Source organism: Eurosta solidaginis, chromosome 1 (genome assembly GCF_040869045.1).
Source record: "Eurosta solidaginis isolate ZX-2024a chromosome 1, ASM4086904v1, whole genome shotgun sequence".
Classification (NCBI taxonomy): domain Eukaryota; kingdom Metazoa; phylum Arthropoda; class Insecta; order Diptera; family Tephritidae; genus Eurosta; species Eurosta solidaginis.
Window position 1 is genome coordinate 5,618,879 of NC_090319.1, and position 27,620 is coordinate 5,646,498.

At 40.5% G+C, this 27,620-nt stretch overlaps 1 protein-coding gene across 4 annotated transcripts in view; it reads right to left on the minus strand.

Annotated features, from left to right (window-relative positions):
- sip3 (septin interacting protein 3) overlaps positions 1–24,805 on the minus strand; it is a 35,567-nt gene extending 10,762 nt beyond the window's left edge. Inside the window, exons 1-4 of one of the 4 annotated variants that reach the window (XM_067778188.1) lie at positions 24,549–24,805; positions 24,258–24,471; positions 24,140–24,196; positions 23,886–24,074 (exon numbers count right to left, since the gene is read on the minus strand). In XM_067778188.1, the coding sequence (XP_067634289.1) occupies positions 23,886–24,074; positions 24,140–24,196; positions 24,258–24,383 (372 nt within the window). In that variant the 5' untranslated portion in view covers positions 24,384–24,471; positions 24,549–24,805. Of the gene's footprint in view, positions 1–9,348; positions 9,373–23,885; positions 24,075–24,139; positions 24,197–24,257; positions 24,472–24,526 lie in introns of those variants that run through there. The other 3 variants (XM_067778195.1, XM_067778203.1, XM_067778210.1) reach the window with 3 other exon arrangements.
- Positions 24,806–27,620: the final 2,815 nt, after the last annotated feature.

Sequence of the window (27,620 nt, forward strand, 5' to 3'; positions counted from 1 at the left end):
AAGTTATACACGGGAATACTCGAAACTGGAACTTATCCGCACTACTGGAAGGTAGCAGTTCTTGCTCCAATTCCCAAACCAAATAAAAACGCAAATCTGGTGGAAGGATACAGACCCATTTCGCTAATATCGGTCCTAGCTAAAGTATTTGACAAAATTCTTGCGAGGAAAATTAGAGAACACTACAAATCGCACTTTCTCCCAGAGCAACATGCCTTCCTCCCACAGCGTGGAGTACATACATTGTGTCACGCATTAGAAGCAAAAATAAAAGACAATCTTAAAGCAAATAAACACAATGTTATATTTTCAGAAGACATAGAAAAGGCCTTTGATAGAGTTATTTCATTTGTTGTAATAAAAGAACTTTCTTCCTGGGGTGTTCCGGCACTAGTGCTGAAAACTATACATTCCTTTATGTCGCATCGTAGAATTACAGCTCGAGTAGATGGTTTTTTATCGAAGCTTCTCAATCTAGACAATGGCCTCCCCCAAGGATCTCCACTGTCAGTTATATTATTTGCAGCATATTGCAATACGCTTATTAAAAATATTAGAAACATAAATGGGGTGGACTTTATTGGTGTATACGCTGACAACATCTTTGTTGTATCTTCAGGCTCAGCAGAACAAATAAATAACAGCCTCGGTGAAGTAAACACCAAAGTACAAAGGTGGGCAGAAGCAACTGGTGCAGCAGTACCAATTAATAAGGCAGAAGCTATGCATGTATGCAAAAAATACAACTGTGATATATCCTCATTGAAAATAGGCAACCATGATGTTCGGTTGAAACCCCATATATCAATCCTTGGCATCACTTTCTCCAGAAATGCACTATGGAATGAGCATATCAACAAAATTTGCGAAAAACTAATCAAGGTTAATAACTACTAAAGATATTCTGTACGAGGAACAAAGGACCACACATAGACACTGCCATATCAATCAGTCGAGCTATATGTGAAGGAATAATTCAACACGGACTCACGGTTTATGGGTGGACATCCGAAAAGAATAAAAACAAAATCAATGCATGTATGAATAGATGCTTTCGAACGGCTGCAGGGTTGCTCATGGCCACCCCAATAGCCGCCCTCAGACTAGAAGCGCGGTACCACGATATCGATTGGCAACTACAAAGAAGGTCAGCTGGTCTCGCAGCGAAAGCTTTGACACTGCCAGATCACCCATTACACGAGCATATGTGGGAGCTACAATCAGCCAATAGAAGAAAAGTAGGCGGCAGAAACGCTAGCGCTCTGGAAAATATTATACGCTACCTTAACATCAAAAAAACACCCATACCAGCACAACCTGAAATCACCTAAAATAAAATTCCATACGGATATGACACTCAGCGAATTCAAAAAAGAAAACACAAATGCTAACATCTTTAAAACCTTCTACGCAAAAATAAAAAATGAATTCAACCCAGAACTTATCTTGTTCACTGACGGCTCTAGGCAGTGCGACACCTCAACCTATGCTTTAGTAGAACAAACTTCAGTTGACTCCTTTAAAACTCTGAAGCAAAGTCTATTACCGCTACATGCAGGATTTTTCGATGCAGAACTTGCAGCTGTTGAACAGGCAATTATATACGCTGCTGAAAGAAAAGCAAATACGTTGATATGTTCCGACAGCCAAAGTGTGGTCAAATACATTGGCTCTACTGCATATAATGGACCGTAAATCCAAAGACCTAGAGAGGATCAATTAATAAAAATCCTTTGGGTTCCAGGCCACATAGGAATCAAAGGAAATGAAGAAGCTGATCACATAGCAAAAGCAGCGCTCCGGTTACCATTAACTGTGGAAGTACCTTGCTATAGCAGTATTATAAGAAACCATTGTTATAGTTGTCAAGATGTTGAAGAACAAGAAAAATGGAAAAGTTCAAATTTATTTCTTCTAACACACAACCCGGGCACAAAGCGGCCAAACTACAATATAAACTTTACCAGGGATGAATGTATAAAGATTGCAAGAATGAGAGTTGGAACCACGCTGTTCAGCATATCTCATCATTACAATGATAATGGCCCGATTCAATGTTCGACATGCTCCACTGCATTGACTCCCGAACACATGATGCAAATTTGTCCGTTGACGAAAGTATCAACCCCCATGGATGTTGCACTAGATTGCAGTAAAACGGAAACGATAAACACTGTCAACAACGCCTTGAAAACCCACAACGTCTACCACACTACTTAACACAGCAACGAAAAATAAATACCCTTTAAGTTAAGACAAGACAATATACACTTAGCTTACATACCAATATGTTTAATTGCAGGGAACCATATGGTCTCAGTAACCAGGTACCCTAACCAAAATAGTTTATAAATTTATTTGTAAACTATGACGAAAATAAATAAATAAATAAAATTAATATGATCTGTGAATGTAAGGCTAGAATTTACCATAAAGCCAAGATTTTTTACTTTGTTAACTATTTTTATCAAATTCTTATCAATATATATGGCTGGGAGTTTACCAATTACGACCTTCTTTCTAGAGATAGAAAACATAAGATTTATTAGTGTTGAGGCAAAGACCATTTTTACTAGCCCAACGAGAAATACTCAGTCAGTCAGCATTTAATTTAGAGCATAAGTCATTGGTCCTACAAAAATTATCAGCCAAGTACATTTGCATATCGTCAGCATAAGCCTGCAAGCTAACGTGGCTGCACTGTAGAAAAATGTCGTTAATAAACAAGCTGAATAATAGAGGTCCAAGGATAGAGCCCTGTGGAACTCCCATGGTCAATGGTTTTGGCTGAGATAAATCGTAGCCCGTGTCCACTCGCTGATATCTGCCGGTCAGATAGCTAGTCATAACTTTTACTGCACTTTCACCAAATCGAAAATATTTTCTTAGTTTGGTGCATAGTAAAAAGTGATTAACGGAGTCAAAAGCTTTCGAGAAGTCTAAGAGGCAAAGCAATGTTAGCTCATTTTTATCAAAGGACAACCGTATATCATCTAAAATTTTTAACAACGCAGTTGAGCACGACCAAAACCGTCGGGGGAGGTATTAATAGACGCGTTTTTGCCTCGCTTCCAATAATTCGAATACTTTTTCTCTTTGGACTATTGCTAACAGGACAAAACGCGTCTTTTCATTTCTTTTTCCACATTTTTGGACGGGTTATTGCAGTCGACCTCGGTTTCAAACTGTATTTCGCGGGAACTTTTGAACGGGTAGAAAAACTTAGCTCCCGTGTTTGTATTCTTAATGCTGGAATAACTACGCGTCCTCAGATACACCAATTCAAGACTTTTGTATAATTTTCTGTAGTACCCATATAGGCGCACTACATTTTCATACTAAATTCGTTCAAAAAAATTTACCATCACAGCAACCCATATCTGATATTCCGCTCCGTTTTTTGTTTCCCTGTGTCGCTTTCCACGACAGCAACCCCGGTAATTTTGACATTTCGCTCAGTGTCAAACGCATGTTCCACGCAGGTTCCACTGAGTTCCACAATAGTTTGACACTGACCGAAGTGTCAAACTGCAGTGAGTTAGAAAGAGAAAGGAATTGTTTCCTTCTCATACATATCATACTTGTAAACCTGTACTATGAGTGCGACAAGAAAAAATTTAAATTTAGGTACATTCGATTATTGAATACAAAAACAAAAGCGTTTAAACAGCAATATATCGGCACTCTGGTGTCTGGGAATGTACCTAGCCTTTTGTAGCAATATAGGAGTATTACATATATGTTCAAAACCAATAGCGTGCTTAAATCAAAACTGATTAATCATTCCTCAGCTTGCGCTGCTTTTATGCTCTTTGTTGCCTCGACCGCATATTTCTACTAGGGTCTAAACGTTTCGCCTTCTAGAACTGTGGTATCTCCCGCTTGGTAATTGAGCTATATGCGTGTGTATGTGTGGGTAACAACTTCGGCTGATGACTACATGTGTGTGAGTGAGTTATCTCCACGTCGCATTCTATAAATGATGATTGATGTCTTCATATACACAAGTGTAGCTTGCTTTAATGTTCTTATTGTTGTGCCTTTATTTACTAAAAGCTTAGTGATGCTAAAATTCGCCAAATTATTATTAATTTATAATGCACAACTCTGGATGATGGCCCTTTGCCACATTAAACCTTCTAGATAATCAATAGATGGGACTGATGCGGATTCGGAAGACAGTTTAATATCACATTTACACAGCACCAAATGCGTCATTTTGGGCGAAAAAATCCAAATGCGACACATTTGAGCGCATTTCATCGCATTCGGCCTGCAAATGCTATCCACACAACCGAACCAAACACGGTTTTGACATTTTTTTACTAAACGAAACCCGGCAAGAACGTGAATGTTTAATCTACGAATCATGACGTTAGTGCAGTACCACAGTTATAAATAGCAGTTTCCACTAGTTTTTTAAATCACAACTTACAGATCTACAGACACTGCTTTGTATTTGTGATATTTTTTAATTTTTTATCGTAATATTGTTTAATTAATAACGTACGTGCATTTTCTTGCTATGGATTGGTGTCCTCGCACTCGAGTCATGCAGGGAAGATTAATCGACATGCGAATGATCCCAATGTAAACGCTTTCAAATTACTCATTTGGAAGTACGCATTTGGGTCCTGTGTAAATGTATGGAGGTAGAGTAGAGATTGGAAAATAAAATTTAACGCAAATAAAGAGGCAATGTTTTGTGGAGCAGGAAATGAACAACGCTTCAGCAAAAATATTTTCATGTTACAATCTTATAAATTCGTTAAATAAGCTACAGAAGAAACAGGAGAACAGTCTTGCCACTTTAGCTTTTTTCCTCCGTTTAGCTTCAAAAGTTGCAATTTAACTTTAAGCTTTTTTTTAGAAAATTTTTAGATCTTTTTAGCTTTATTCAAAATCTAGATAAATAGTTTTATCTCAACAGTTTTATGCCGATTCAATTTTAAGAACATTGAATGATTTTGGGCTAGATTTAAAAAATTCATTAATGCACTATCAACCTAATATCATTTTTGTTTCGTGTGTTTGCCACTCGATTCTATGACTGTTTTATCTGCTTCGAAACCACTTCCGAACGAAATTGAATTTTTGACTTCAGAAACATTTAACTGGGTTTCTAAGTCCACATGTAAACAAAAGAGCTATGCAATGATACATACATATATGCTGCGTAAAACGACGGACGGGTCCTGCGGCAATTCGCATCCACACGAATGGAATAACTCCTTGTTTTTCTGTACTTATGTCAACAGGTACAATATATATTTGAAAGATACCGTTGTGTGTAAGGCTTATAGCCTTAAATATAAAGTAAAACTTACGTAAGGAATTATTATATGCCATATTCATTCCGTATGTTCGGAATATTCGTCTCATTTAAGAATTTGGGGAATCGGTTTATATATGGAATATTATGTATGCGTTTTTGTGACAAATCCTGAAATGGGACATTTTTGAAAAATATTTTGAGATAGGACGATTTTGAACAGGCAGCTGAGATGCTGTGATACTCTACTCAGCAGTCGCAATGAATTGTCAAAAAAATGGCTTATTGTCTTAGAACTTTATATTCCGGACGTGATTTTGACAGAAGAGTTTTGTGCGGTCCTGCTACACAGGGAGTATTCACCTTTTTATTCTGGAATTTCTAAGTATTCATGGAAGTATTCCGTTTCGTATAAACCGTTAATTTAGAATAAAGGGATCACGTTTGTTTGATACTACCTCAAGATGTTCGAATATATCAAATAAGTATATACATAATATTCCATATATAAACCGATTCCCCAAATGTTTAATGGAGACCAATGTTCCGCACATACGGAATGAATAAGTTAACATGCTCAATGAGTACATTTCGTTATGGCATCTCCATTATTTACTAACCACATTTCACGTGAATCGATTTACTAGTCGAGTTTTTGACGCTGAACGATGAATTTTGAATTGGTTTAGGTTTGGTGTGTTCATAGGTTTACGAAAGAGCACAATTCTTTGAAGTCCGTTCTTTTCATAAAACCTCTGTTCAGCCACACTAATAGATAATTTCATAGTTAATAAATTCTTAATAAAATAAAAGAAAAATAAAAAATGTTCTAAGGAATTATGCTGTTCAGTACTTATCGGGTATTTGTAAAGTGATTGCTTCCTATTTCTACTACTAATATTTTTCGAAAAATCGCAAAGAAACAGCACAGTTAACGCATGTCAATTCGATTTGGGAGCAAAATGGCTGCAACTGTCAAAAAATTTTTATGTCGAGCAAACCTCTTGTGATTGAATCAAAAATAATTACAAAAACCATGATGCAATTACAAGGGACTGACGTTGGCAGCTTCTCTTTCTAATCCGCCATCTTGAACTCCCACTCTCAAACTCAATTTGACTCTTTGCTAAACTACTTTTTCATTCAAAAGAAAGATTGTAGAAAATAACCATACAAATTAATTTTCCTGGAAAAGTATGCAACGCCATCACTTTTTTTCCCAACCCTGTGTGGTGTTGACTTTTCTTTCATTCATATTGGTCACAATTTTCACAAAAATAATTTTGTTTATTTAACAAAATTAAAGAAATTCGAATATTATCCACACAAAACGAAAGTAATTTGTTTAAAATAATAATCATAATGTACATCTAAATTCTTTTACCCTTTCCAGGTACTTTTTCCTGGTTTTTGCCGTTCCGAGTGTCTTCTAAAAGCATTTCTTCCGCCCGTCCAGATGCGACATCAAATCAAAGCTTTTCTACAATTAACCACGTTTCCATTGTACAGGTTTACAAGTATGATATGTATGAGAGGGAAACAATTTCTTTCCCTTTCTAACACACGGCAGTTTGACACTTCGGTCAGTGTCAAACTAGCGTGGAACCCAGTGGAACCTACGTGGAACATGAGTTTTGACACTGAACGAAGTGTCAAAATTACCGGGGTTGCTTCGTCGAAAGCGACACAGGGAAGCAAAAAAGGGATCGGAATATCAGATATGGGTTGCTGTGATGGTAAATTTCTTTTAACGAATTTAGTAGGAAATTTTAAGTGCACCCATGTGGGTCCTTCAGAAAATTATAAAAAAGTCTTCAATTGGGGTATCTCAGGACGCGTAGTTATTTCAGTATTAAGAATACAAACACGGGAGTTAAGTTTTTCTACCCGTTCAAAAGTTCTCCGCGAAAAACAGTTTGAAACCGAGGTCGACTGCAATAACCCGTCCAAAAAAGCGGAAAGGAAAATGAATAGACGCGTTTTGTCCTGTTGTCAATAGTCCGAAGAGAAAAAGTATTCGAATTATTGGAAGCGAGGCAAAAACGCGTCTATTAATACCTCCCCCGACGGTTTTGGTCGTGTTTTAGCAATCGTCCCCGTAAAAAAGTATCACAATTTGTTAATTAAAATTGTCCAAAATATATGGTTATTAAAGAGAGATGTAATTAAGTGCTCGTTTGAAAGTAAATAAGTATATTTCTTTGTAATATAAGAAAAAAAAATTTTAAGCAGTTTTCGATAGCAGCTACTAAACTTTGTTTGGTCCTAAGGAGTACAACAGTGCCAAATAGCATCCACAAAAAAAACGAACAAGAACAAGCATTTTATCAGGTGAGCGTGGCTGTGTATGTGCGTGCTGCTACATATCCTACTTGTAGACCTGTACAATGCACGTTTCTATAGCATCTCTTTGTGGCTGTTTTGTTTTCTTGTGTGCGTTGTTATATGTGGCAAGTGCCAATCCCAACGCATATCTCGGTCTCCGGCAATAGTGTTCGATTACACATTGTAAAGCTGGAGACATTGGTGCTTTATCGGTAACCGTATCGGTAACCTTTTAACAGCTGATTCGGCCAACCTTATGAGAATCAATGCAATCGATTATTGGTGCCGCTAAAGTCGTAACCGTATCGTAGCCAACCAATTGGGTTATGGTTTACCGTCGTAACGATAAACAGCTGATTACGTTAGGGATACGGATACAGCGATACGACATACGGCACCAATGACTCCAGCTTAAAGCAGGGCCCGTATTACGTGTTAAAGCCTTCCGCGATTTACAACCAGATTGACTGAATTTTGTGTGTGTTAGTGCAGTTGGGTGGCTTCGTGACACACGTATTTGTTGTCGGCTACACGTTGATGAAAATCAAAAATTTTTGATTTTTTCATTTGACGCTAGCTTATTTGATAGTCGCGGGGTGTGATTGACAAAACGCAGTGTTGTATTTAGTTTGTGTCGACATTCAAAATGAACAAGTGCGCGGAAGAAAAGCAATTCATATTAAAATTTATTGAAAATTATCAATATTTACCAGCTTTATGGAATGTTAAGCTTTTATTATTTAATAAAATTTTTATTAATTTTTTTATTACTTAATAAAACTGCTGTAGTTGCAAGTAAAAAAAAGTCATCATCCGATGACGACATATTCACGTCCGAACGCTACGGTTTCTCAATGTAAATGTTGATTGAAGGCTTTTTATTTGATAGTCGCGGGGCAAGCGTCAAATACCCGACACGCACACATACAAGAATTCAGTCAATCTGGTTGTAAATCGCGGAAGGCTTTTACGATCAGTCATGGCGGAACGATACAAGGTGGCAGCATGGGACAGCTGATTATGAACTTTTTTTATTTCATTTGATACATCAACTCCCGGCGCAGTACGATTTTGACATTTGTCCATTGAATTTACAAAAATAAAGTACATGAAATTTTTATTTATGTTTGTAGGTATGTCGCCATGCTGCCACCTTGTATCGTTCCGCCATGCGATCAGTGACTGAAAACCATTTTCACACAAGTAATAACTACGCAACTGTCAAACTTTTTTTAAAAATTATAATCATGATTCAATCACAGAGGTTTGCTCGACGGACACATTTTTTGACAATTGCTAGAGTTGGGTCGTTTCGTTCTGAACTTGTTCAATTGACCGGGCCTCTCAACTGAACAAGTGAACTAGATCTTCGATTTCGGTTCTATTTGTTCTTTTAGTTCGTTTTATCTAATGTTATTCTTTCTCTCTTCTCGTCCACGAACATTGTAAATTCATACATACGCAGAAATTCACAGTGAGCACGAATGTCGATGATGCCACTTCCACTAAAGATATGTGTGGTTAACTTTGTGTGTGGCACTGCTACAACAATATATGTATGGACTATTTATGAAAAATATGTTTTGTAAAAAACTAATGATTACATTTATTAAACTTGAAAAGTTCTTATTTACAAATTGTGTCTGTACTCTTTTAATTTTCTGGATCTTCCGAAATTTGTAACTTTTTGTGAAGTTAATTATAATATATATATTAACTGATTTATTCATAACACATTTAAATACACCTACACAAAGCATCACTGCATACACACCCTCATCTATACTTGCTGGCTTTTTTCCTTGGTGCGAGCAGCAGTGATCAAAATTGCTTGAAAAAAAAAAAGAACAGATGAACAAAAAAAACCAACTTGTTCGTTCATCAGAAAAAGAAAAAAAGATTCGAATCTCTGAAATGAACGAAAAAGCACAACTCTAACAATTGCAGCCATTTTGCTCCCAAATGGAATTGACATCCGTTAACTGTGTTGTTTCTTTGCGATTTTTTGAAAAAATATTAGTAGTAGAAATAGGAAGCAATCACTTTACAAATACCCGATAAGTACTTAACTGCATAATTCCTTAGAACATTTATTTTAATTTTATGATGAATTTATTAACTATGCCATGATCTATTAGTGTGGCTGAACATAGGTTTTATGAAAAGTACGGACACCAAGGAATCGTGCACTTTCGTAAACCTATGAACATACGAAACCTAAACTAATTCTAAATTCATCGTTAAACGTCAAAACCTCGACTATTAATTCGATTCACGTAAAAATGTTATTAGTAAATAATGGAGATGCCATAACGAAATGTACTCATTGGGCATGTTAACTTATGCAGGTAAAAGTCTAGAACAGGAGTATAGTGCTAATACGCGTCCAAAATTATCGAGGTGATCTCGACAACAATCATACTAAGGCGGAAGAGAAAAATTGTATCTCTGTCCGGAGATATCTGCAGTTGAAGTTGGCAATTTTCATGTGGCTGTTGTGATGTTTTTGTGCACTGAAAAAGATTTTGTGTACAAAGGAATTTTGCACGCATTTAATTTTGATCCCACCCCATTGGTGGACCGGCCAGGGTAATTTTTTATAAGCTCGGCTGAAGGCCGCAAACGCAACTCGGGGTCATTTTTCGGTTTTTCGTCAATATCTTTTGAACGAGCTAAAATTTAGATCCGCCTTCGAATTATTGTTATCGAGGTCAATACGCGTCTTTTGACACTTCTCTCGATATTTTTGGGCGCGTATTAAAAGTCGAACTTCTGTTCTATTAATTCCGTATGTTCGGAACATTCGTCTCCATTTTAGAATTTGGAGAATCGGATTATATTTGGAATATTATGTATACTCGGAGGTAGTATCAAATGAACGTATTCCGAATATTCTAAATTAACGGTTTAACCGGAACGCTTACATGAATACTTAACGGAAAAGAGCTTTCCGAAATTTCAGAATTAAAAAGTGAATACTCCCTGTGTAGCAGGACCGAACAAAAGCTTAACTCTTCTGTCAAAGTCAAGGTAGGTATAACGTTCTAAGACAATAAGCCATTTTCTTTTATTTTTGTTTTTGTCAGTTCATTGCGGCTGATGAGTAGCGTATCACCCAATGTCGACTGCCTGTTAAAAATCATGCTATCTCAAAATATTTTGCAAAATTTTCCCAATTCAGGATTTGTCACAAAACCGCCCTATATTAGAGTTAGATTGAAGAAGGATTCATCTCAGAATGCTTTTCATTAACTCCCTCTTATGAGAAAATGCATCGAACTTATGATCATGTAGGGAGTTTTGGAAACATATTTTGAGATAGTGCATTTTTGAATAAAATTCTAACGTACGGCATTCTTCAAACAATTTCTGAAATAAGGACCAAACCAACATAACATGAAATATTTAGACGAAAATGAATTATTTCCCCAAAAACTTTTGGCATTTACAAATTTATTATCACTACTAATATACTATCAAAGATACTTTTCTACTACAATTTTCACTAAAGGGGATTGCATTATTCCCCGTTTTCCTTACTTCGTAAAAGCAACCCGTCCAGATTTTTCATTTTGGGAGTGTCAAAGATCTGTCATCATTGAAAAACAAACCTCTAGTAATTGAATCATGATTATAATAAAGAATGGATTTAACGCATGAACCAATAAACAGATCCCGCATTAAAAAATGAGAGCAAAAAATCATAGTTAGCCGTGAAATAAATTTTCTCGGCGTGACGTCACGCTTTTGACAACATGTTTCATTACTGACGCAATGTTCAGACTTTATTCCAATCGGAGTATTTTGCTCCGTTCTTACCTCCTACTACATTTATTTTTTATCTCAAAGGTTTATTTGGGTTGAGTTGAACACTAAATAGTATTACTCTTAATATCTTTTGGTTGAAGTTTTTATTGTATATGTATGAAAAGCTGATAGTTTACAAGTGACGATTGGATGAAATGACGTGAATTCTATGTTTATGTCTTCAAACATGTTTGTTCACATTTTACTCACAATTTTTGTACTTTTTTCGTACGGAATGAGAAAAGAAGAAGTAAAATGTAAGCCAAAAATGTGTTCGGGTGTGATCTGTAAATCCTGGCAAAATTTAACATACAGCACTACTTGAAGTACGTTGAGTCAGTGAAGTCAGCTAACCCTGTTTTGCGATAACAGTCGCCAATTGGGGGACCAACCGATGTAAAATCTTCCTCCAACTATCTCTCCCAACTCAGTGCAAGTTTTCTCTTTCCTCTGTTTACAAGCTGCCGGAGCGTATTCGTTCATTCGCATAACATGCCTTAGCTAGCGAAGCCTTTGGATTTTCAATCGCTGCACTATCGTCATGTCTGCGTAAGGCTCATATAACTCATCATTATACCTCCTTCGACACTCGCCGTCGACATCACGGATAACCCCAGCGGGTTAGGGGATCAGAATATACCCGCGGTAGGTATGCCTGTCGTAAGAGGCGACTAAAATACCAGATTCAAGGGGCTGTGTAGCGCAACCTTTCAGGTTGCCAGCGCGATATATAGCTTCTCCAAACCCAATTGTCAACCTCACCTATCCGCGGCGAATCCTGTTTCACTAACAGACGAGGCTCTGGCGACCCCAAGCTCCTCATGGAACTTGGAGGTAGGGAGGGAGGAATGGCCTGAAGGTTTAATGTGGCCACATAAATCGTTCCCGAGATGGTCGGGCTAGCACCTTAATGGTGCACAACAACAACAACAACATCACGGATAAACCTTCCGGAGAACTATTCTCTCGAATACTCCAAGAGCCATTTCATCTTCTCTCGACACCTTCCATGATTCCGAGCCATACATCAGGACAGGTATTATGAGTGACTTATAGAGCGAGAATTTTGTTCGTCGAGGGAGGATTTTACTTTTAAATTGCATAAAGAAACACTAGTTGGCAAGTAATTCTCCGTTTGATTTCTAAGCCAACATTGTTTTTCCTTTTCATGCTGCTTCCCAAATGAACGAAATCCTTCGCAGTCTCGAATTTATATCCGTCAACAGTGACGTAGCTACAAAGGTCACGATGACAGCAAGTACTTCGTCCTGTCCAAATTTACTGCAAGATCCACGTTTTTTTTTTTTTGCTTTTTTATCTTCGCCTCCATGTTTGAACAGCCCGGCGGGTATCCCGTCATTACTTGGCACCTTGTGATTTTTTGGACATGATATTGGATGCCGGGGAGTGTTTTTCATCATCGGCGATCGGGGTATCGGGTTCGTCTTCCCCCACACTCTGTACGTCAGTTAACAGGTCGTCATTATCGTTCCTACAGGAATCTGCCGCGGCTTCAAACCTTCTGTCATTAAAAGAGCATGGAATATGTATGGTAACCGAAAATAATAATATTTTTTCACGATAAATATCCGGGGATATAGAATGTGGTGTGTTAGTGGGAGCATTACTTGGTCATCCTACACGTTTTAGGCCGACTCCATGTGCATCTGATAAAGCAGATAACTTTTTTTGCTAAGAAACATTTTATGGCAAAAACACAATCGAAAGGTTTGCCAAGCCACCAAATCAATTTGATGTTAGTTGTTCGCCCGCTTTCATAAAGGAAGAAAAAATATACTCCAAAAATTTTATGTTTACTCCGGCGTAGTCGTTTGCTCAGGTAACAGTTTTAAATACTCCGAACACTGGTAGCGAAATATGAGAGAAATGTAATAAATTGAAAAACTTCAAAAGCGCTACGTCATAACTTTTTTTCAAATTCGATTACAATTACAACAACTCCGGAATGCGAGATCTTGGCTATTTCGATTATGTATTTAACGAGTAATGTTGTTGTTGTTGTAGCAATGCTCGCCCCACCTAACAGCCGCGACCGATCACAAATTGTCATCAATATCCTCTAACGGGAGTCCATGGAAACCATGGTTCAATTATGTACAGGTTGGCTCATCTCATCAGCTGATTTTATTTATGTCATTGCATGGTCGAAGGGATTGTCAAAAGGAGATAGCAAACTCAAAATGAAACCAACACATTGGCAACATTTTACTTACACATACAAAAACTGCTAAGTTTTATGTTTCCATTCCATACCATTCGCACCAACACCAATACACAGAGTTTGACAATTTGAACAGACATATTTTGTTGCTTTACAGATGAGCCAACCTGTATATAGTTGAACCATGATGGAAACTTGCCGTTTCAACAGGGGTGGACCATAAGGAAAGGGGTGTTAGAGGCGTAGGTTCCACATTACAATTGAAGAGATGGTTGGTGTCATGTGGGGACACGTTGCAAGCGGGGCATACATTTTGTATGTCGGGGTTGATTCTGGATAGGTAAGAGTTTAACCTGTTACAGTATTCAGAACGAAGTTGAGCGAGAGTGACACGCGTTTCCTTGGGGAGTATGCGTTCCTCTTCCGCAAGTTTTGGATAATTTTCGTTAATCATTGGATTCACCGGGCAATTCCCGGCATAAAGGTCCGACGCCTGTTTATGGAGTTCACCAAGGACCTGCTTGTGTTTTTTCACTTCATACGGCTGGGTTCTCAGGTGCCGTATTTCCTCAAAATGCTTACGGAGATGACTCCTTAAGCCCCTAGGCGGTGCTGGTTCATCAATCAGATGTCTGTTGGGATGCCCAGGTTTCTGGGTCAGCATCTCATTTCTCTCCCTGATGGGGAGTATTCTCGCCTCATTGTGCAGATGGTGTTCTGGGGACATAAGAAGACAGCCCGTGGCGATTCTGAGAGCAGTTGTTGTAGCAATGCTCGCCCCACCTAATAGCCGCGACCGATCACAAATTGTCATCAATATCCTCTAACGGGAGTCCAAGGAAACTTGCCGTTTCAACAGGGGTGGACCATAAGGAAAGGGGTGTTAGAGGCGTTGGTTCCACATTACAATTAAAGAGATGGTTGGTGTCATGTGGGGACACATTGCAAGCGGGGCATACATTTTGTATGTTGGGGTTGATTCTGGATAGGTAAGAGTTTAACCTGTTACAGTATCCAGAACGAAGTTGAGCAAGAGTGACACGCGTTTCCCTGGGGAGTATGCGTTCCTCTTCCGCGAGTTCTGGATATTTTTCTTCAAGTACTGGATTCACCGGGCAATTCCCGACATAAAGGTCCGACGCCTGTCTATGGAGTTCACCAAGGACCTGCTTGTGTTTTTTCGCTTCATACGGCTGGGTTCTCAGGTGCCGTATTTCCTCAAAATGCTTACGGAGATGACTCCTTAGGCCCCTAGGCGGTGCTGGTTCGTCAATCAGATGTCTGTTGGGATGCCCAGGTTTCTGGGTATTCAACAGAAACTGTTTGGTCAGCATCTCATTTCTCTCCCTGATGGAGAGTATTCTCGTCTCATTATGCAGATGGTGTTCTGGGGACATAAGAAGACAGCCCGTGGCGATTCTGAGAGCAGTATTTTGGCAGGCCTGTAGTTTCTTCCAGTGGGTAGTTTTTAGGCTTGGCGACCATATGGGTGACGCGTAGCACGTAATCGGCTGGCTAATTGCTTTGTATGTGGTCATGAGCGTTTCTTTATCTTTTCCCCAGGTACTGCCAGCAAGGGATTTGAGGATTTTATTACGGCTCTGAATTCTCGGAACAATTGCGGTTGCGTGCGCACCAAAATGTAGATCCTGATCAAACGTCACACCCAAGATTTTGGAGTGTAGGACAGTCGGTAGCGTAGTGCCATCGACGTGGATGTTCAATATGGTCGACATTTGGGGCGTACATGTTGTAAATAAGGTCGCGGAAGATTTAGTCGGTGACAATGCCAGGTTTCGCGAGGCGAAAAAGCTGGAGAGATCAGAGAAATAGCCGTTTATTTTATTGCATAGCTCATCGATCTCTGGGCCTGTGGCCATTATTGTGCAGTCATCGGCGTAGGAAACGATTGTGACTCCTTCCGGTGGTGAAGGTAGCTTAGATATGTAGAAATTAAACAAAAGTGGGGATAGGACACCACCCTGTGGCACCCCCTGTTTAATTCTCCTTGGTTTTGATGTTTCGTTTCTGAATTGCACCGATGCCTGCCGACCACCCAGATAATTTGCGGTCCACCTTTTAAGACATGGGGGAAGGGTAGACCCTTCCAGGTCTTGCAGTATCGGGCCATGGTTGACCGTATCAAAGGCTTTTGATAGGTCTAGCGCTACGAGTACTGTTCTATGGTGGGGGTATTGATTCACATCGCAATTTATCTGGGTGCTAATGACATTTAGCGCGGAGGTAGTGCTATGGAGTTTTCTGAAGCCATGCTGATGAGGGGCTAGCTGCAAATGTGCTTGGAAATAAGGGAGCAAAATGGCTTCAAGCGTCTTTGCCACTGGCGATAGGAGAGATATCGGACGATATGACTCACCTACGTTAGCTGGTTTCCCAGGCTTTAGTAGCGGGACCACCTTGGCCATTTTCCATTTCTCGGGTATGACAAAGGTGGAAAGAGACAGGTAGAAGACATGCGCTAAATATTTGAAACTCTCTTTCCCTAGGTTTTTAAGCATCGGCATGGCTATGCCGTCTGGGCCCACTGCTTTGGATGGTTTAGCGCGGCCAATGGCGTCCTCAACCTCTCTAGCGGTGATGGTGATTGGTGACGCGCTGAATTTGTGTTTATGTGCGTGTCTATTGGCTCTTCGTCTATCTTTGTCGACCGTAGGATTCATTATATATTGTCGGCAGAAAGCGCTCGCGCATTTTTTCGCATCCGACAGCACCTTATCGCCAAAGGCGATGGAAACTTTGTCTTTGTGCTTAGTCGGATTCGATAGGGACTTTACGGTGGACCAAAGTTTACCTACACCGGTAGAGAGGTTACAACCTCTTAGGTGCTCTTCCCATTTCGCCCGCTTGTGTTCGTCCACAAGCAATCTGATGTTGGTTTATATCCCTTATTTGGAGGTCGCCTGGATCAAGCTGTCTTATAAGGTCGCGTTCCCTCGCTAAGCTCGCGGCCTCCGCCGGGAAGTGGGGCCGGATTTCGGGAATTCTCCCGGCGGGAATGAAATGTGCCGAGGCGGATTCAATGACCTTACGGAAGGCACGCTCCCCTTGGCGGGCATCAGTCGGGATAGGGAGGGCAGCAAAGCTGCTGTCTGTTGCAGATTTATATTCTTCCCACTTTCCTTTTTTGAAGTTTATGAGTGCGTTTTTCGGTGACGAAGAAGTCGGCGGTACGCTCGAACGAAATAAGTATGGGCAGGTGGTCGGATGCCAATGTTACCATCGGCTGCCAGTTGCCGCAGTTTACGAGTTCTGCGCTCACGATTGAGATATCTGGCGAGCTATGACAGCTTCCTACCATACGTGTTGGGGCGTCTCGGTTTATTGTGCAGAACGTCGTTTCTTCTATTTGATCCGCCAACATCTCACCCCTACTGTCCGTCCGCAAGTTTGAATGCCATAGGTCGTGATGGGCATTGAAATCGCCTAAGATAATGCGATTGTTGCCAGTGAGTAAGGCCTCGATATTAGGGCGGTATCCACTGGGGCAACAGGTGACAGGAGGGATGTAGATGTTGATGATTTCTAGATTTGCATCGCCTGACCGGACAGATAGGCCTTGACGTTCTAAGACATTGTCCCTGCGGTCGATGCCAGGATCAAATATATAATATTGCACAGAGTGGTGTATAATAAACGCGGGGCCGCCTCCATTTCCGCTCTCGCGGTCTTTCCTGTGGACATTATAACCAGAGCAGGTCTGCAATGCAGATCTTGCTGTGAGTTTAGTCTCTAGAATCGCAGCAATGCGGATGTTGTGCCGCTTCATGAAATCGACTATCTCCGTAATCTTCACAGTTAGTCCATTACAGTTTATCTGCAGAATTCTGAAGTGCATGAGGGGTGACGCCGCCACTCTAGGGGTAAGTGACGGGTGACTACGCCTAGGTTGTGGAAGGCCAGGACGCAATTCCTGTTGTGGCCTTGGGACTGGGCGCCCTTGGGCAAGCATTGGGGTACCCGGATGATTTGGGTTTGCGACCTGGCAACATGGCGCGATGAAATCCGTCGAGGGGTTGCCGTCGCAGAGACCAGAACATCTAGGAAAGTGGCACCACCCAAGGCAGGAGCTGCATTGAGCGGATGTCGCAAACCTATATATTCTGTGCTGGCAGACGGTGCAAACGGAGGCAGGGACTAAGAGTCTGTTTCCCTGACTTGCACGATTGCTGCCAGAAAAGAGGGGGGCTGGGGGAGAAGAAGACGGGGGAAGGGGCTGATGCTCAGCATTGCTACCAGCTCTACTACGAAGGTAGTAGTTATGAGTGGTATCATCTGTTTGAGTTGTTGGCGCCGTGGGGTGCGAGCAGCAGCGAGTACTTGTTGTGGCTTGCTAAGCAGCGAGGGGGGGGGGGGGGGGGGGGCGCTTAGGCGTAGACTACGGGACGCCATTTGGCGTGAGCAGCAAGGAGCCACAAAAGATTTATAAAAGTTACGTGGACGTCGGGTTTTGGGATCAAGCCCAGAACAACCTGTCCGATGCAACCATCCCTTGCACGAGACACACTGAACAGAGTATGACCGTCCTAAAAAGATTCTTTTCTGGCAAATGCAGCAAAACCATTTCTCAGGACCGGGGTCAGGAGACGGACCCGGATTGGGTTCGATACCTTCCCGGAGTAAGAGAATATGTAGCAGTCCTGCTGCAAGGAGCTGCTGGGAGGATGACAATTTGTGGGAAGAACGAAACAAATTAAATGGGGTCACACTGAAATGACAGTCCTTGGTCGGGAAAAATCCCGAGTCGCTCCGGTACATAGAACCGACTGCCTTGGGAAGCGCAGTATTTTGGCAGGCCTGTAGTTTCTTCCAGTGGGTGATTTTTAGGCTTGGCGACCATATGGGTGACGCGTAGCACGTAATCGGCTGGCTAATTGCTTTGTATGTAGTCATGAGCGTTTCTTTATCTTTTCCCGAAGTACTGCCAGCGAGGGATTTGAGGATTTTGTTACGGCTCTGAATTCTCGGAACAATTGCGGCTGCGTGCTCACCAAAATTTAGACCCTGATCAAACGTCACACCCAAGATTTTGGGGTGTAGGACAGTCGGTAACGTAGTGCCATCAACGTGGTTGTTCAAAATGGTCGACATTTGGGACGTCCATGTTGTAAATAAAGTCGCGGAAGATTTAGTCGGTGATAATGCCAGGTTTCACGAGGCGAAAAAACTGGAGAGATCAGGGAGGTAGCCGTTTATTTTATTGCATAGCGCATCGCTCTTTGGGCCTGGGCCTGTGGCCATTATTGTGCAGTCATCGGCGTAGGAAACGATTGTGACTCCTTCCGGTGGTGAAGGTAGCTTAGATATGTAGAAATTAAACAAAAGTGGGGATAGGACACCACCCTGTGGCACCCCTTGTTTAATTCTCCTTGGTTTTGATGCTTCGTTTCTAAATTGCACCGATGCCTGCCGACCACCCAGATAATTTGCGGTCCACATTTTAAGACATGGGGGAAGGGTGGACCCTTCCAGGTCCTGCAGTAACGAGCCATGGTTGACCGTATCGAAAGCTTTTGATAGGTCTAGCGCTACGAGTACTGTTCTATGGTGGGGTATTGATTTAAACCGCAATTTATCTGGGTGCTAATGGCATTTAGCCCGGTGGTAGTGCTATGGAGTTTTCTGAAGCCATGCTGATGAGGAGCTAGCTGTAAATTTGCTTGGAAATAAGGGAGCAAAATGGCTTCAAGCATCTTTCCTCAAATCCCTGCCATAGGAGAGATATCGGACGATACGACTCACCTATGTTAGCTGGTTTCCCAGGCTTTAGTAGCGGGACCACCTTGGCCATTTTTCATTTCTCAGGTATGACAAAGGTGGAAAGAGACAGATTGAAGACATGCGCTAAATATTTGAAACCCTCTTTCCCTAGGCTTTTAAGCATCGGCATGGCTATGCCGTCTGGGCCCACTGCTTTGGATGGTTTAGCACGACCAATGGCGTCCTCAACCTCTTTAGCGGTGATGGTGATTGGTGACGCGCTGAATTTGTGTTTATGTGCGTGTCTATTGGCTCTCCGTCTATCTTTGTCGACCGTAAGATGCATTATATATTGCCGGCAGAAAGCGCTCGCGCATTTTTTCGCGTCCGACAGCACTTTGTCGCCAAAGGCGATGGAAACTTTGTTGTTGTTGTTGTTGTAGCAATGCTCGCCCCACCTAATAGCCGCGACCGATCACAAATTGTCATCAATATCCTCTAACGGGAGTCCAAGGAAACTTGCCGTTTCAACAGGGGTGGACCATAAGGAAAGGGGTGTTAGAGGCGTTGGTTCCACATTACAATTAAACTTTGTCTTTGTGCTTAGTCGGATTCGATAGGGACTTTACGGTGGACCAAAGTTTACCCACACCGGTAGAGAGGTTACAACCTCTTAGGTGCTCCTCCCATTTCGCCCGCTTGTGTTCATCTACAAGCAATCTGATGCGTTGGTTTATATCCCTTATTTGGGGGTCGCCTGGGTCAAGCTGTCTTATAAGGTCACGTTCTCTCGCTAAGTTTGTGGCCTCCGCCGGGAAGTGGGGCCGGATTTCGGGAATTCTCCCGGCGGGAATGAAATGTGCCGAGGCGGATTTAATACCTTACGGAAGGCGCGCTCCCCTTGGCGGGGATCAGTCGGGATAGGGAGGGCAGCAAAGCGGCTGCCTGTAAAGGATTTATTTTCTTCCCACTTTCCTTTTTTGAAGTTTATGAAAGTGCGTTTTTCAGTGACGATGAAGTCGGCGGTACGCTCAAGCGAAATAAGTATGGGCAGGTGGTCGGATGCCAATGTTACCATCGGCTGCCAGTTGACGCAGTTTACGAGTTCTGCGCTCACGATTGAGATATCTGGCGAGCTGTGACAGCTTCCAACCATACGTGTGGGGGCGTCTCCGTTTATTGTGCAGAACGTCGTTTCTTCTATTTGATCCGCCAACATCTCACCCCTACTGTCCGCCCGCAAGTTTGAACGCCATAGATCATGATGGGCATTGAAATCGCCTAAGATAATGCGATTGTTGCCAGTGAGTAAGGCCCTGATATTAGGGCGGTATCCACTGGGGCAACAGGTGGCAGGAGGGATGTAGATGTTGATGATTTCTAGGTTTGCATAGCCTGACCGGACAGATAGGCCTTGACGTTCTAAGACATTGTCCCTGCGGTCGATGCCAGGATCAAATATATAATATTGCACAGAGTGGTGTATGATAAACGCGAGACCGCCTCCATTTCCGCTCTCGCGGTCTTTCCTGTGGACGTTATACCCAGAGCAGGTCTGCAATCCATATCTTGCTGTGAGTTTAGTCTCTTGAATCGCAGCAATGCGGATGTTGTGCCGCTTCATGAAATCGACTATCTCCGTAATCTTCCCAGTTAGTCCATTACAGTTTAACTGCAGGATTCTGAAGTGCATAAGGGGAGACGTCGCCACTCTGGGGGTAAGTGACGGGTGACTACGCCTGGGTTGTGGAAGGCCAGGACGCAATTGCTGTTGTGGCCCTGGGACTGGGCGTCCTTGGGCAAGCATTGTGGTACCCGGATGATTTGGGTTTGCGACCCGGCAACATGGGGCGATGAAACCTGTCCGGGGGTTGCCGTCGCGGAGACCAGAACATCTGGGAAAGTGGCACCACCCAAGGCAGGAGCTGCATTGGGCGGATGTCGCAAACCTATATATTCTGTGCTGGCAGACGGTGCCAACGGAGGTAGGGACTAAGAGTCTGTTTCCCTGACCTGCATGATTGCTGCCGGAAAAGAGGGGGGAGAAGACGGGGGCAGGGGCTGATGCTCAGCATTGCTACCAACTCTACTACGAAGGTAGTAGTTATGAGTGGTATCAGCTGTTTGAGTTGTTGGCGCCGTGGGGCGCGAGCAGCAGCGGGTACTTGTTGTGGCTTGCTGAGCAGCGGGGCTGCTGGAAGGTAGTGGGGGGCGCTAAGGCGTAGACTACGGGACGCCCTTGGGCGTGAACAGTAAGGAGCCACAAAAGATTTATAAAAGTTACGTGGACGTCGGGTTTTGGGATCATGCCCAGAACAACCTGTCCGATGCAACCATCCCTTGCACGAGACACACTGAACAGATTATGACCGTCCTAAAAAGATTCTTTTCCGGCAGATGCAGCAAAACCATTTCTCAGGACCGGGGTCCGCAGACGGACCCGGATTGGATTCGATGCCTTCCCGGAGTAAGAGAATATGGAGCAGTCCTGCTGCAAGGAGCTGCTGGGAGGATGACAATTTGTTGGAGGGACGAAACAAATTAGATGGGGCACACTGAAATGACAGTTCTTGGTCGGGAAAGATCCCGAGTCACTCCGGTACATAGAACCGACTGCCTTGGGAAGCGATTAGCGAGTAATATTTGTCGCTAGTTCAAATATGTCATTAATCCGATCCACCTTTTAAGAGCTATTGTGATTTAAAAAATGAGTTTCGATAACGGATCGTAACACGTAATACGGGCCCAGTTTTTCATCAGAAAACATTCAACTTCAAACAAATTAGGGCTGAGTGATCCTGCCTGGGTTTAGCCTTAAGCACATCACTATACTGATAGTAAGTGTATCCGTGACGATTCTATGGTGAATGACGTTTAGAAAGCTTCATACTTGAATGCATTCTTTATTACTTCACCCTTCTGTATCTTTTAGCCCTGTATATTATCTCAACTCTGCGGTGCTATCTCGTATCGGGTTGTAAAACCTGCCCCATAAAATGCTGCAGCCACACGATTCGATGTTCTCGCCAAAACAACAATGCCTGACACGGCAAACTCTCACGATGTTACTGGAGCTAGATGCCCGAATAATTTGGTTTATGCCTGGTAACCGCATAATAGGATAGCCGGGTATTATCTGACCTTTGTTTGTACGCTGCAGTCTGCAGTAACTCATACTCCGATCATGAAAAAGGCCTTAAGCAATTTTTCAAAACCACATTACTCACATTTTTTGTATAATCTTCGGGCATACGGATTTTTGGAAACTCGAGTAATATCTGGGAAACCGGATTCCCGCTACCTGAGTACCCGGGTATCTCATTACACTGGAATTTCAATCGTCAGCGCATGCTTAGTCAACTATGTTAACTGGCTACCGATCCACACTTTGGCATCTAACCTCTTTCCCTCACTGCATCTACATACAAAACGAGCTCTCGTGCTCTTAAAAAACGCCCGAGGTAGCGAAAGTAATTTCAGCAGGGTAGCGCTTTTTCTACACCTATCTAATTATATCAAATATAATAACAGATATTAGCACTTATTATCTCATAGGTTGCAGCCTTAGGCAGAGTGTGGCCCTCTTAATTCAGGATTCAAGATCTTCATTGAGAATCCATATCTCAAGGTATCTGCTAAGGCTGATGAAGGTTTTTATGGCAGAAATTTACTCGAAGGGCTTGTAAAACTATTATATAGGGACAATCTCCTTAAAAAACTGTTTGAAGTTTTTCTTCAGTATCCCGATAATTGGTTTCCCTGGATTTCATTAAGCACTCTCGCTATAAAATGCCCACACTACTACCCTATACCTGCTTTGCTCTCCCTTGACTAGCGTATATTAATATGAGTAATACTTTTTTAAACAATTTAAAAAACATCCAATTTCGTCACCATTTGTGGATTTAGTGCACTGATACAAAAAAGTACTTTACTTAATACTATTTCACAAAAAGGCCTCTTCTATTCTTCCCCCTTCTCTCATCATTCGTGTTGTATGGGAGTTTTCAAAATGAGCTGTCGCTACATAGGCCACCTTGTCGTTACTACATCATGTACAAAAACTAACTGTCTGACATTATTAACGTTTTTCCGTAATGATAAAAACATGCAAAATGCCTTAAAAAATATTATTAATTGTACATTTTTAAATAAATATTTTTCTTCGGACGAAAGCCACTTCCTAAAGATAAACTGAAAAAAATATATAAACACTCTGATCTATACAATTGTTAAGTTGGTTTCCTGCATTCCTGAATAATTATAATTAACACCTGCATCATTTTTCGAGCTCCTCGCTGAATTGTTTGAACCACAGCTTATATTTGTTTAGATTGCGAACACTGCGACTAGAAATATAGTAAAGTTAGAGAAGTAATCTTTATGGCGCAAGGCCTTGAATTGTATTAATATAAACCTGGTTACCCACAAACTGGGCTTAAAGGTTTTCATTTCTAAAGCCCTCAACTTTTCGAAAATACGCAATAATGACAGTAAGAGAACAAAATTAGCTACGGAACTTGCAAGTTGATCTACCAGAATAATTCTGCCATCCTGTCGCTTACTTCAAAATTTACTTACGAAATCAACACGCTCCTCCGCCAACCAATGGAATGATTTTAAGAATAACAACACAGTGAAAAGGGCCACGAAGCGCGGATTGAAGTCATCTCGAAAAACTGTGAAAGCCAGACATGTTTCCGTAAGTGCATACCAAAACCGCTCCAACAGATGTTCGAACTCAGCTGCGCGTAATGTACCCAAGAAAATCTAGATACGTTTCATGAAAGCGGTCAATATTTTAAGGATTATTTTTAATGAATTATTTCACTAACCTTGCGCAGCAATTTTCCGAACATAAATACGATTACAAAGAACTGTATATAGATGACCTAAACATGTATAAACCATTAATCATTTAAGTATAACTAGTTTTATCCTACTTTTACTTACGGCCATAGAAGCATTTGATTTAGTGATATAGACAACAGCTGGATAGTATTGCTTCTTCTGATAGTAGGCGTTTCCAATCACGACACTCGTCAACGCCAGACATATTGATGAAAGTAACAGTTGCATTTCGCCGTTGTTGGTAGCACGCACAGCCAACAGGCTGATTGACTCCAAAAATATATTAATTTTGATGGAAAATGTTAAGTTTTAATAGCTAAAAAATAAAGAAATTAATGTCCTGGCGAATGATTTATTTTCGTGCAATCCACTTCACGATTCACCACCCCATACATAAATATGTCAAACGCAATAGATTCTAGGGCAAACACAGCGAAGCAATAACAATAAGACCACAACTATGGTTAACTGCCAGTAATTGCCAAATTTTCTCAATACAGAAATTTAAGTGAGCAAATTTGGAAATTTATTTCGATAAAGGCTTTTTTGGGGTTTGCTATGTTCAAAAAATTATCGTTTTAAAATTTTTTTCGAAGACACGTAGTTTTCCACTTTTTGCTTTTTGTTCGTTTCTGAATGCATATGTCAAATTTAATCTTATTTTGAGATGGAAATTTTGCCCACGTCAATCTGCAGTTTGCAGATCCGGCAAACTTGCCATATCCATATCCACATAAAGGGCTAATTAAACTTCCTTAACCCTAACGCCATAGTCGTAACCATACCCATATCCATAACCATCTCCAATGTGATCGATTAATGGCGCCTAAACCTAAAAATCGTGAAAATTTCATTAAAATTATGAAAACGCAAAAAATTACAAACATATTGCACAAAAAATAAGTCTTTTAGTTATAACGTTTCCAAAATAATGAATAAAATTCATAAATAAATTAATAAATTCACCAACTCAAATATTTTTCGGTTATGGATATGCCGAGAAACCAAAAACCAATTGGTTGGTTATGGTATGGTTATGGCGTTATCGTATGGCACCATTAATCGATTACATTGATTTCCATAAGGTAGGTTCGATCAACTATTTTATCTGGTTATGGTCGTATGGTTATAAGTCACCATTAATTGGCCCTTTAACACTTGCCTCAAATTGGGTAATAACTTATTAACGTTTGAACATTCGTGAACACAATTTTATTTGGAAAATTAAATTTAATGGCGTATTGTCATAATTAAAATAAAATAGGTTTTAAATTTAGTTGCAGATTTTTACATAATTTTCCATGAGCTGTCTGCCAAAAAAGCTGCAACTAAATAAAAAACATTTTATTTCGACGACTATGCGCTGATGAGATTTTCACCGATTCCGATCTTATAAATACTAATACCTATATGACACTACTTTATTGTCGTGTATTTTTTCTTATATTTTATCTTCAATTTTTGTCGCACTCCCTCCTATACGGTTTCAGTACTGGTGTAAGTGTGTACACTATATTTCAAAAAACTAACGAAATACAAGAAAAATACAATCTAGTTCATTAAGAACAAACGAGCCAGTTTGTATTTTGATAGGTTTTTTTGACATTCGGCCGTTTTTTCTTTATTTTTTTTTTGACAAATGAAAATTTTGTTTTTAGTTTGCAAATTTGATGCATAAAACCATCAACTTTCTTGTGAAAAAGTGAAGAGTCGACTCTTTTGTAAATTATTACTGTATTTTGGAAATATCTTATGACAGAAGCAAAACTTTTTTTTTTTGAGATTTGATATAATGACTGGAACGTTGGATTCCACTGCCAGGTAATTCTTAAAACTTGACAAATAATTCAAAAATATTATTGTAGAATTAGTCCTTGACAAAAATTCCAATCTTGATATGTTTCGAATAATCTTGCAAAATTAAAACTGTTCTTGTGTTCTTATATTAATTATAGAAATAGTTCTTGACAAAAATTCCAAGCTTGATATTCTTCTTCCTTATTTTTATATCCAGTGCAAGTTGGCCATTTAATTTTTTAAATAATATGTATTGTAGTAGCTTTCGACATTATAAATAACGCAATATATTTATATGTTTTACTCGAACTCTTAATTTTTCACGACTCCATATATTTTTTCTTCATTTGAAGTCTTGTCTTAAAGCAATCTCTATGAATACACAATTTATTTATATAAGGTGTGAAGAGTTAAAGTTACAGTGCCACAGTTCGGCCATCCTGATTTGCAATCGCCCCGATTGCTTAAATGTGCTAGTTTTAGAAGAGAATACATTTGAGCAAAATCTATCAGTTTGTCGGAACAGGGATAAAGAAATTTCCAATTAGCCAAATTTAAGTAATCCCTACCTAAAATTACAGGGTAAGTCATAGTCTCATCTGACACAACAAACAAACATAAATCTCTTTCACAATTATTATATGAAATAATGCATTTAAGTTGACCAATTATTTTAAGTTGGCATTTGTTGATTTCGAAAAATGTATTTTTAGCTTTAATGTTTCTAACTAAAAGTATATCGGGCACGAACTGTTGGCGAAGAAAACTTATTGAGCTGCCTGTGTCAATTAAAGTACATAGTGTTGATTGAAATATGTAACTATCTTTAATGAAACTATATTTTATATTTCTTATATAATCATCGTCATTACCATCGCCTTGTTCATCAACGCGATTGATACTTCTTGTCGGATATTCAGCAGCATAGTGCCCTTTCTGAGCGCATGAATGACAAGTTCCTTTTTCACGTTTAGGTTTGCTACAATCAACTGCTAAATGGCCCAAAGAATTGCAATTAAAACATCTTATAGATTTTGATTGGGGAACTGCATCATTTTTTTTAAACGGAAAGTCTTTTCTCAACTTGAGACTACCCCAGCGGGTAAGGGGGCTTAGAATATACCCGAGGTAGGCATGCCTGTCGTAAGAGGCGACTAAAATCCATAATTCAACCTGTTGGCGTTATTCAGCAGGTTGAACAACAAGTGTAAACTATCATTTCCCGAAATAAAAACGAAGATTCATTTTGATTATGCTCCACATTGCATTTCATTATCGCGTTTTCTCTCTTCAATAACTCAATCTCCTTTTTTTGAACCTCATTTTCTCGCTTTTTAAGATTCAATTCTATTTTGATTATTTCCAATTCACTTACTTGACTAACCAGTTCATTGAGATTATGATTTGTCTCACATGCATTTGCACCAATAACATTCACAATTTCTCCGCCAACTATTGACCCTGTTTCTGCAACGACAGATTCTGTTTGTCCATCACAATCTTGGATTTGCGTATCGTCCAATGGAAACTCAAATGGATATGCTAAGTTAAACAGCCAAATAACCAACTCATTCTTGCTACCGTTGGTTGGTTCACCAAGCTTCTCTAGACAAGATTTTAAATTTGCAACAGTATAAGTTTTTAAAATTTTTAAAATTTCCGCGTCGT